General features: G+C 34.8%; 1 protein-coding gene across 2 annotated transcripts in view; it reads right to left on the bottom strand.

Moving 5' to 3' along the window:
* The window catches only part of KIF2A (kinesin family member 2A), a 54,532-nt gene that overhangs the window by 21,091 nt on the left and 21,033 nt on the right, over positions 1-12,408 (bottom strand). Inside the window, exons 5-9 of one of the 2 annotated variants that reach the window (XM_041414590.1) lie at positions 10,140-10,262; positions 9,486-9,586; positions 7,209-7,304; positions 6,374-6,428; positions 3,198-3,360 (exon numbers count right to left, since the gene is read on the bottom strand). In XM_041414590.1, coding sequence (XP_041270524.1) covers positions 3,198-3,360; positions 6,374-6,428; positions 7,209-7,304; positions 9,486-9,586; positions 10,140-10,262 — 538 coding nt within the window. The remainder of the gene's footprint in view (positions 1-3,197; positions 3,361-6,373; positions 6,429-7,208; positions 7,305-9,485; positions 9,587-10,139; positions 10,263-12,408) is intronic. The other variant, XM_041414591.1, reaches the window with a different exon arrangement.

Here is a 12,408-nt window from a genome sequence, read left to right as displayed (position 1 = left end):
AAAGCCAGAAGTGATAAAATTGATCCTGTACCTTGACAGGTCAAAGGACATTTATACATTAATTTCTGAAGTAATACCTGCTCTAAGGTATTGAAATTTTCCAAACCATCACAAGCTACGAGGTCTCTCTCATTTGTTTTGCAACAACGTTATCCTTATTTAAACCCTAAAACAATTATTTCCTTGTTTTAATGATCCAACACCCTACAGGGAGCTCCCTCAACGTGCCAGAATAAGATATTAAAGTAGGCCAGTGTAGCAGATAGGTGTTTTGTCAATAGTAAATTTCTTCTGTAGTTATCTTCCTCCCCAAATCAACTTCCAAAATTAAATTTGAAAAACAAGAGGCCAAAACAACACTGCACATCTCAATTTTTGAGAACATGCATACATTAAGAAAGGGCTCAAACAATGGATAACCAAGCTTTTAAGAACAAAACAATCTACTTATCTAAGAGGTACTATCTGCTGTGCCAAAAGTATTATTTGAAGCACCATTTGTTTTTTTAGATAATTAATTTTGTTTTAAGAAACATAGAGCTATTGCTCATACTTCAGCTGCTTATCACCATTATTTCATTGTAAACTCCAAAAGCAAAGGGTAAATTGATGCAGAGTTACACATGGAGATGATTCTCTCTGCAAAACTCGTTCTAAACTTTTTCCAGTTATTTACACATACATAACCTAACAGTGACCAATAAAGGAAAAAATTAGTTACAGAAACACTGAGATGCTACAACCTTCTTTCATTCTGCTTTCAAACACAAGATCGCTTACAAAAATAATATAGGCAAAACTGAGCCATTCAGCGGCATCCCAGGATTATGTAAAGAATGTACGTCTAGCTGAATCATTAATTTTCATCAAGAATACACCAAATTATTCCTGAACAGCATTAGTCTTTCTTGCTTTGCTTTTTCTAAGTATATGCCTTCTGTCTTCTCAAGAGGATGTTCCCATATGTCAATGTTTGTTCTTTCTATATATAAAAATTGAAAAATTCACAAAGTCTATTCACCTTAGAAGCACACTCCATTACTTCTGTTTGATTGAATTTGAAACTGTTTATTTTGCTGATTTATTAAAAAGGGACTTATACATATCTATTTTAAAGTAAGAAAAAATACAAATATATCTTAAAAGGTTTTCATAAAGGTTTACACAACTCCAAATGAGACTATGTTAAAGAGTCCAACTTTACTCTTACTAGAAATTTTATTTGCAATCTTAGTCTTGCAGAAACCTGAACTGGTTCTTCTTTAAAACTCATATGGCGTATCCATTCCAACTAGTGAGTGTTTTTTAATATTAACAAAGATTTACAACTCTGTGTTGTGATTCGTGAATTAAAAATACTTAAAAGACAGGTTAAACAAAATAATAACAATAGTAATAACGGTAGTAGAAGTAATAATAATAGAATAGGTACTTTTCTACCTTGGACTGAACATTTTTTCAGCATAGATACACACCAAATTTAGCTTATTGGAGAAAACTGGAGCATCTTGACACAATATTTTTTTCCTCAGTATGACCCTGAGGCTCTGATGAGAGCACCTGATGACACCTATTTTGCTCTTATTTCTGTTATTATGGAAGACCTTAAAACAGATTGCCCTTCAAGTAATGATCATTACTGTACCATATGAGGGAGAAGGAGAAAGACTAGAGATCTACTGTTTGAGTTTCAATACAATGATCTTAAAACATATTCCTATATTGCCATTAATGTATTACATAACTAATAAAAACTCTGAAAAAACTCAGTACAAAACACAACAACATTGTATACCAAAACCACCCCTCACATTAAACACCATGTTCACACAGATAAATAAAGGAAGGAAGGAGATTAGAAGAATGGATTGTCAAGCAAGATAATTACTTCATGCATCGTCAACCAGCTGGCTCTCCCACAGCTCTTTAGCGTCAAGGAAAGGAAAGATGCTACCAGCAGACAATCAGCAAAGACAGAAATCTCCAAGGACACAGCTTAGCTGTTTACAACTCTTTTGTTAGTATTAGTTTTATAAGATTTTCCTTTCACCCCTTTCTCTAATTATAACAAGCATAAGACAGAAGTTTTTATTTTCACAACCTTTTAAGAATTCTTTTGCTATCTACTATCAATCAGGGCATGATCCTAAGTTTGATTTCCTAGTTGTGGATTAAAAACAAGAAGTAAGATATTTCTCTGTCAATACGTTTTAAGACTATGGGAAGCACTTCCCAAACATAAGAAAAATTGTATCTTCACCAAATTCCTTTTTAATATCAACATTTCCTGCAAAAAGTTTCATAGTTATTTAGATGCATACTAACATTCTGACCAATATTATGTCAGCATCTAACCTTGCCCACTACTGTATGTACTTTATTTAGTGACTTGTTCAAGGGAAATAGCTACTTCTAAACATGCTTTTAGCTTCTAAAATGCTTTTAAGTGCTGGGTGAATTATTGCATACCAACAGTGGAACTGAAACAGAAGAGCAAAGAACAAAAAGGAGATCCAAATATCTTTGGCCTAAAAGAGAATATGTGTCTTTGCTGCTGTTTGTTTTTAAATCAGAAAGATTTGGCATTTTCAGCAAGATTAACTTAGCTCTATACACTTCCACATTACATCAGCCAGATTGCTTCCAGAAGTTAAGTTAGCTCAGGTATCTCGCCAATACTACAATATACACTCTCTCACTTTATTTGTACTCTTTTCTCACCCTCTACTGATTTGTTTCCATCTCTTAATTATCCTATATTCAGACTGCAAGCTCCTTGGTGCTAGGGCTCTCCTTTTCCTCCAGGTTTCATGATAACCAAAAGCCATGACTCAGGTTTCTCAGGTGCTGCACACACACTTAATAATAAGACAACAACCTGGAAGCAAATGGAGAACTGATTACGTGGCTCAGCTAATCTGCAGCTGAGGAGACAGGTGATACTTGCTAGAGCCTGGAATGCAGCAGGGCTTGGAGGAGGACTGAGATCAACAGAGGTGCAAATGACATTGCAGGTGAAAAATTAGGGATAAAGAGTTAAAACAAAAGTAAACAGGTAAAAGAATGGAGGTAGCAATATATCATCTGGTAGCACAGAGAATAGGAATAAAGTCTAAGACCAATGTAAGCAAAACAGTTATTAGTATGGAAAAAACATGAGAAAAAAGATTCACCAAAAAAAAAGCATATACACATACCTGTAAACCATTTCATTAGGAGCCGTGTCATCAAAGGCATAATCAAAACGAAAAGTTTGGTTTTCTAGGTACCTTGTTAAATCCACCTTTTGTTTTGGTTCATGTACCATCACAACATCTTTACTAGGAATTGTTATTACATCAAGGTCTTTCATTAAAGTTTCTATAAAATAAGTGAAATATATATTTAACTAACAACACATCATTATTTTTTACATTTTCCCATTGTTCACACTCTCATAACATCTCAGATAACACAGCTCCTCCAAGTAACAACACTGCAATGGATTTGGTTTCTGATGCCTAGATAGTAATCTGCTAAGCAAGAGATTTCATTTTGGAAGTCTAGTCATCCTATCCTACCAATTGCTAGAAATTAAAGAGAGGTACAAAGCTGTTTAGACTAAACACTATGATCATTAATTACAGCACTATCATTGTAACTTGTTATGCCTTCTGTAACACTTTTCTTGGACTTCAGGTCTTATTCCTCAGTGATTACATAGTCTTCTACAGGTCACTGCCATATCCTTTGAGTTTTTATAAATATCTTCTCTAGTAGAAAAAGTAGATGGTACTACTATATTGCTTAGCAGTCAAACTTGAAAACACAAAGAAATTAACCTCTTTATGATAATACATTGCATTTTAAAATTTTATCTTGATATTTTCTTTAAATTTTGCTTTCATTCCTCAGAGACATTTTCATTTGTGCATTCCTCCTGGAATCTATAGTACATATCTTTAACATATAATTCCTTTAAAGTAAAATCCTTTCTAAATATTATCTTGTAAGCAGAATAAGCTGAAAATTATACTGATCCTTCCTATCACTGTGATTTCAACAGTGAGATCCCAGATTATAATTACTACACCACACTGCAATTTACTGCTAATTGCTGTATGGTATATGAGTCAGCAAAACAGAGAACCCAATGATCCATAGTATGCACAAAAATAAAGACCCTTTGTGTATACAGTCAGGATTCACTAATGTGCCCTACTTGCATTTCTTTGCAAAATTTCTTAAGGCATGCAGTTCAAGAATTTGATGTGACTTTATATAACCAGATAGAAACCTTTTCGTGAATTAACATCCTGATCAAACAGTACAATGGTTACCACTGCACTACATTACACACCAATGGAAACACACATTCCAGTCAAAGTATAATGAATTTTTCAACTGCACTGCAATAAAATGAAATGCAATTATTCTGCAGCAATCACAGATAAAAAGTAAGGAACAGTGACAAAAAGAAATATATGATGGACAATTCTTTGCAGTAAAAACCTTTGAGTTTAATCAGTCAGAAGAGGATTTTTTAAAAAAAAATTGTTTGGAGTAAGACATTTACTTCCTCCCATCTATTTGGTATGGGAACCTGCATTCTTTGCTGATGAAAATTAGGAATAATGACTCTGAAACCCATCATACATTTCACAATTATAAACACATGTCACTGAACTAATATCTCAAAGTGTCACTCTGAACACCTACTTCCTGTGAAGTCAATCCACAGAACAAATGATGCTGAGAATACTTAATGTTTTTGGTGATAATTCTGCATTTTTGAGATGACAAATTACTTTTATTTTTTCCGATCATAGGATTACAGTCTAGCATATTCGATTCTTTTATACTTCTCTATGATTTTACAATACTGTTTCTTGTGAACTGAGTTTTTTCAGGAGATTGTATCATATGGGTACTATATTATCATCCCTACATAGATTACTTAGTTAAAACATTTCTTACTACGGTTTATTCCTTAAAACGCAGAACAGCTTTAAGCATCAAGCTCATTTTTACTCAGACATTCATATTTCTACAAACACCTCTGATCTACTTTTTTCGTACCTCCCAACCACTAATACCACTAATTAGATTTCACAAAATCGAATCCTACTTCTGAATCCCAATTCATGTCCCATAACAACTTGTTTTCATCTACTGTGATTTCACTTTGTCCACCTCCAGCACAGGTAGAAAGTCACATTTTTCCCAACAGTAAAAGTAAAAATGAAAAGGAAAAATAGAAGCAGCAATGTGAAAGGGAAAAACAGACAAAAACCTAACTATATAGTGCTATCAACATATGTATGGGAAAGGGAACACATTTCTCCCATTTTCCTCTGGGTATGCTTCAGATAATCCTAAATGTGTAATTCTGACAGTACAAAAACAATAAATGGCATCCCATGTTACATCAGCATCAATCTGATGCTCTTTTGAGTCCTTCAGCTGAACAAAATGTAAGAGAAAGAGAAGGAAAGAAACATCTTGCAGCACTGGATTCAGACAGGCTGCAATCCAGTAGGCATTTGTGTTCCTAAATTCCCACTGAAGTAAAAGAGCTTCCTAGGAAGTTAAAATTTCAATTAAACTAAAATTGAAAGCTGAACAGTTTTTTGTTGTTTGGTTTTGGTTTTTTATTGCATACAGACTCTAGTGTGATGAGCAGGCAGTAAGAAAAATAGTTCAAACACTCATCACATAAAAGTCATTAAGGAGTTCTTTTAGTACCTAACAGTTTTTTAGTGGCATTTCATTTCATATGCTCCAGAGTAACTTTGCCAGCCCTGAGCAACAACTGCAGGGTGTACAAGTCTTCTGTTTGCTTGCAGTCCACTAACCTTGTGAGGATGTCTTGGACAAGCTCAGGCAACAACTGTGTCATAAGATACTTCCTTGATGTCTGATTCAAGATCACTCAGAAGTATAAAAACACATATACAAAAATGTATGAAATGTATGCAAGTTTTCACTGTGTAACTCTCTGCTCAGGAGATCACTTCAAGGATACTTCAAAATAACAGTGATCCTAATACAGTGTAACAATAGTGAAGAGATTACAGTAGAATTCATTTCCAAATCAACCAAATACATCCTAGATGACCTTGGGAAAAAAAAAAAATCACACTCTTCCTGTGCCTCATAAATAATACATAATTATGTAGCTCCTAACACATAAAATTGTGGTAAACAGGCAGGTAAACTATTTTTCTCCCCAGTTTATGACAAGTCTGTGAATTTTCTAGGTTCATCAAACATAATGTCTAACATAAGAGCTTCACCTTTGATCAGTATTTCTAGAGTTGTTTAACACAAATAATGTTACTATCAGAAGCAGCTTTTCAGATAAACAAATGAACAAAATCTTCAACAATCATACCTTTTTTATTGAGTGGTCGTTTTCGCACACAAACACAAATCCTGTGCTCATCAATCTGCAAAGGAAAGTCTTTCAGTGAACTATATCCCAATTCCAGTTACAAAATATTTAACTTTAATTGACTTCTCTTTTCAGATTAAATGATTGGTTGATCATTTAACCAAAGAGAAATTTCCAAGACAGTGAGTCATCTGAACATGTAAAAACCCCTTGTGTCTGCACAGTAGCCAAGAACCCAAAAAGGAGAAGCATATATTAACAAAACTCCCCACAGACAGTGATCAAATCCAATAGATCAACAGGTACTATTTGACTATGCAAGCAAATCTAGTTTTAATGGGTAAATATGCTACTGACAGATACGGTCACATTTTCTGATTTCCATAGAATTTGAGTCTTGATCATTTAAGGATTCCACTCCTCTGACCTGGCTGCAAACCAAAAGACTACATCACCTTCAAAGATCAAATAATAATCATCATGTTGAACACAGTTCTTCAAATAAGTTTCATGGTTTTGTGTGCACATCCCTTAGCATCCCAGAAAAATTTACCATACAAAGGCTGAGTGACTACTTAGTATATACTGGCATTATTTAATAGTAAAAAGATATTTAAATAATTTAATAACAATTTAGTAAAGCAGGACTTCCAAAATCTACTCATTTCAGTATCAACAAGTTACTGGAAAAATAAACCCATGTTATATTAAATACTAATATATATTTAAATACCAATTTTTGCATTAACAGACGGAAGTATACATGGGAAAAAAAATGAAAACACACAGCAAAACACAGAACGATAACATATTTCCATGTTGCTGGCATACTTACAGGATCTGCAGTTGTCAGTGGTCTATAATCCAAACTTCCCCTGAAATCTCTTATCATACACATAATTTCATAATTTGGGTTTGTAGCATCAACATCCTAGGAAAAAGTAAGCAACAGAATTTCTACTATACTTTTTGTTTCCAGAAAAGGCCTTAATTAATTATCTATGGAAAAAATACTCATTAACTGAAATATTTTTTTTCTGCAAAACACCAGAAATGTCTCTTGCAAGGTTAATATAAGTTTAATGCCTTTTTCCACTACGATGTAGCTAAGGTATGGTACTCTGACAGATGCAGAGATACTCCACTGCACAGGTACAACACACACCACAGAGGACAGTGTAGGAACCCCAGTTGCTCTAAACACAATCCTGTGGGATAAAAGCCAGTTAAAGTAGCTTGCTCCTAATTTTGGTCCTGTGTTAATTTACACACATATTTGAATGCACTGTAAATTCTTCCCAGACCTCCAGCAAAGCAGAAGTAATCCCAAGGATACTCAAGGCTGTGATGGTTTTGGCTGGGATAGAGTTAATCATCTCCATGGAAGAATGTGGTATGCAGCTCTGTTTTGGATTTGTACTGGAGACAGGATTGATAATACATGGATGTTTTAGCTACTCCTGAGCAGCACTTACACAGCAAAGTTCCTTTTTGGTCCTCACCCCACCCCACAAGCAAGGCAGTCAACACAGCCAGGACAGCTGACCCCACAACACAGGCACAGAAGATAACTCATCCTTAAACCTGAAGCGATCAATACCAGGGTGAATGGACATGTAAGAGGCCATGCATGGAGGCCAAGCTGAGCCTGAGCCTACCCTGTTTTCTGCAGAACTGATTAAACACCTTCCCATCATTTCTTCCTGCACATACCTGTTTTACAACACTTCAGGACACGCTGCTGATGCCAAATATAGCCAGCTCTGGTGCTCAGACCCTACTAAGTTTTGCACGACTATCCCCACTTGATATAAAATTTCTGAGTCCCAGCTGGCTGTGGACACAGTGTAGGCACTCTCAGAAAGCACTGGATTTGGGTTACTAAACTGAAAGGGAGCCAGCTCATTCTTTGCACTTGTGACACAGCCAATCCTCACCTCGGAAAAAACTATTTCCTAGTGATCAGAAGCTAACTGTACCTTGATGTCATTCACTCTCACTACACTGAACTAAAAACTGCTGACAGTAAGTCTTCACAAAATGCTTCTTTATAACATTCAGAAAAGAGTATTGTTTATCATGGAGAAAGAATGTACCTAATATTCATCAAGCCCTGTTTAAAGGTCTCGCATACTAGAAGTCAGTGCTTGGTGAATTATTGCTGCATTTCCCAACGATTTCCCCACACAAAAGTTGAAGACTCAGATGCAAGAGGAGTGTTCACAGGAGCAATAAAATTTTACAAGTAACACCACTTCAAAGTATTTCAATATATAAAGCCAAAAATGGTCATTCCTCACACATAAAGAGATAATAATGTTTTGTGTAAACTGATGTAAATTATTAAATACAAATTTAACATAGGTGATTTTAGGTCAACTTGGAAACATCATTAAACCACGAAAAGTAAATTCATGAATGATTTACTTGATGGTGGTAATTCTCAGGTCAGCAGCAGACTGGTACTATCTCTTTAGAAACAAACACATACACACACATCTGCCAACAAGATTACACTCCTAGCTTTGCTAAAGCTTTTACACCATTGTGACAGAAAATAATTTAATACTAAGAGATTTTTCTCAAAGGATTAGCAACTTCATTAATTTTACACAAGTTTCTAACAACTGGCTAGCAAGTTGCTTGCATGATGAAATTACAAATGTACAGACTAGTTTAAAGAAAGAAACATTAGAAGTCACTGTTAAAACTTGAGCCTCAAATAGATCTATAAAGCATCAAAGATTATAATGAACAATTTATCATAATGTTGTATTGCCTCCTGTAGAATAACAGACCTCTCAAAAAGTCAAAAGGTTATTGTCAAAAAAACATTTTCCTTAAGAAATAGCTATGATCAGTAGTTGTTCTCTAAACAACATGCAGCAAGACAGCAATTGAAAGTAATGATTTCTGTAGGAAGAAAAAGAGGGGGAAAACCATCTAAAGTAGTAGTTACAAGAGTAATCCTACCAAACAACAAAATATTTGTCAAATCTTGACAAATTTGACACTTATTTTCAAGATTATCACAGTTCATAAAAATTATTAAAGATTATTTGCAGATTTCTCTTGCTGACGTATGATTTTCAGTTGAGCTAAAAATACTGACCTGAGCTCTCTTTTCTCTAAGTTCCTGCTGCTGTAACCTTCTTTTTTCACGCTTCTCTTGCAATTTTTCAACCTCTTTTACACAGTTAGATTTTCTACGTGCTTAAAGAAAAAGATGCAATTTAAAAATACTTTCCATATTTACACTGTAAACTTCAGTTAAATTAATGTATCAATAATTAGAATGTATCAACTATCAACTAGATTTTTAAGCAAATCTGATTAGTATAGAATCATTATGGTATTTAAATTTCTAAAATGAATAAAACTTATTAGAAAAATGCCACGGGAATGGGACAACTACAGAAACAAAAATATATGACCTTGAAAAAATATGTGGACAGATACATGTGATCTCTTGGTTTGAATCAAAAGTAAGCCCAGACAAATTTTTTTAAAAATTGGAAAAAAAAAAAAGTGCTAAACAATACCACCATGCTTAAAAGAAAACAAAGGGTAAACAAATTCCAAATACTAGTAAAATTATGACAAAAACAAACATATGTTTAGCCACAGCTTTCTGAAAAGCTCCTCAAGGAAGCTCACAGACAACTGAACATGCAGACCATTTGTCATTTATGGATAACAACATAATCCAAGAGAATGTACATGTAATGCCCAGAATGAACAAGTCCTTGATACATGGTTTACATACAAGGGGGTCCAAATTCCTTTTTTGCAGCTTGAACTGGAGATATATCTGAAACACTACCATTCTGTTGAGAGGAGGAAGACTGCTCAGGAAGCTGAGTAGGTCGTGCACGCGCAGAACCAACCACTGCAAAGGAAAAGCAAAAAGCTCATCTGGACATGGAGGAGTAACCTTTCTACCCATTTCTGAAATGCCTTGTTAAGATGAAATAAAATGAGGTCCCTTTCTAAACACAACAATTTACTGTGGATGAGAAGGAGCCATACTCATGGAAAGTCTATTAATAAAAACATGTGGTATGCAGACTTTTTTATCCTAGTGCTGTACAGCATGATTATTAAATACCAATGCTGCACGTGCATGTTTTTAAATTCTGCAGAATTAGTACAACTTACTATATGCACAGAATGAATCATTTACTTGGAGATATACAGTCCTGAAGCATGAAGTGCTTCAATTTTATTTATACTGTAATTATACCCAGAAAACTAGCAAGAAAAAAAGAAGACCTGCTGTTTCACATTCTCTAGACTGTACAAAATGCCCCAACCCCATTAAGCCTATGAACACTGGAGGAGCAAAGCAAAAGAAATTAGGGCCAGTGAAGTGCAGTACAATCTGAAAGTGGAAGAAACAAGTCTTTTTGCCTCTATACCAGAAGGGATACAGACAATCAATATGTCTAAACTTATACATTGATTCTATATGTAGCCATGATATTTTATGAAAAATCCTTTGCTAGGATTTTTCTCCTATTCTAGCTGAGAAGCCCCAGAAAAGAAATGTAAACAATTAACTATCTGATGGCTGTGGAATGTGGTCTGGACATTGTTTACCAACAAGTGCATCTGTGATTGGTGCATGTTAGGTGTTTCTAATTAATGGCCAATCACAGTCAGCTGGCTCGGACTCTCTGGGAGTCACAAGCCTTTGTTACCATTCCATTCCTTTTCTTTCTAGCCTTCTGATAAATCCTTTTCTCTTTATTCTTTTAGTATAGCTTTAATGTATCATTTTAATATAATATATATCATAATATAATAAATCAGCCTTCTGAAACATGGAGTCAAAATTCGCATCTCCTCACACCAAACATCAACCATATCTATATGTGCTAAGAATGCCAGCTTCTGAAGATGCTGTGATGTCTTTTTCCAACGAATGCAGTGGGAGTGGTGAGCATGCAAGCCTGTGTGACAGAGCTGAATGCTTTAAATTTTATTTCAAATAGTTGCTTCAACCAGCTCTGCTTCAGCTGGCCCATTTCCTGCACACTTCAAGCAGAGTGTGTCAGAAGAGTACTAAAGTGAAGGTATCAGTTTTGATCAGTAGCCAGAGATGAGACTCCAGTGAAGGCCAGAACACTGTACAACACAGAAACAACTACAAAAACAAGTTTTGAATAGAACGGACAAGACAAATGCCATCATTCCACACATCACAGCAGATCTAGCTTACAGTATAAATTGATTAGATAAAATAAGACATGTGCTGAGAAAACCTAAATTAAAGGCCAAAAAGAAAAATATTTAGGCCAGCAATGAATGGTAAGAGGCAAGGTACCCATTAAAATACAGGTTACAGGGTTATTTCATACTAAACAGATAATTTACTACAAATGACAAAATGTATGGATGTGAGGATACTCCATCAGTAAGATATCTCATATTTCAACCACAATACATAGGAAAAAAAACTCAAAACACTCTTGTATTTTCAATCTGCTTAATACCCCCAGAGCCAAATGGCAGAAGGGCAAAAGTGGACCACATCAGAAGAGTCTGATTACTTGCAAACCTACTTGTTTTCCAAGTTTAAACAGCTGGACTGGAATCTAGTCTGAAGAAATGTTAGTAGATTAATGTTTGGAAGAAGAATCATCATCATCATCATCAGTAAAAGTCAGTTAAGTTAAACGTAGGGGAGAAAGTGAAAACAATAAGTAGTAATTATTCTTCCACAAGTTATAGATGCATTATATCTGCATTCCTCCAATACATACTTTTCACCTATTCTCCTGTGATATTTCAGTGATTTTTTTCAGCTTTTTTCACTATTAACTGCAGAGTGATACAAAAGTCTGTAGGACTTAAGTATTCTTATATTCTTATGACTGCTCACACACAGACTGCTACAAAACAACAGGCTGTTAACAAAAATAGTTAAAAATTTGAAAATTTTAAGAATTGAAAGCATGCTACTTAGTGCATATTAGAACATTCAAATAAGCTGAGGACACTTACATATGAAAAGTCCATGCATGATTTACCAT

The sequence above is a fragment of the Onychostruthus taczanowskii genome, unplaced genomic scaffold (assembly GCF_017590055.1).
Source record: "Onychostruthus taczanowskii isolate IOZ18803 unplaced genomic scaffold, ASM1759005v1 scaffold46, whole genome shotgun sequence".
Lineage (NCBI taxonomy): Eukaryota > Metazoa > Chordata > Aves > Passeriformes > Passeridae > Onychostruthus > Onychostruthus taczanowskii.
The sequence above is the reverse complement of the archived record's forward strand: the minus strand, read 5'-3'. Positions and strand labels throughout refer to the sequence as shown.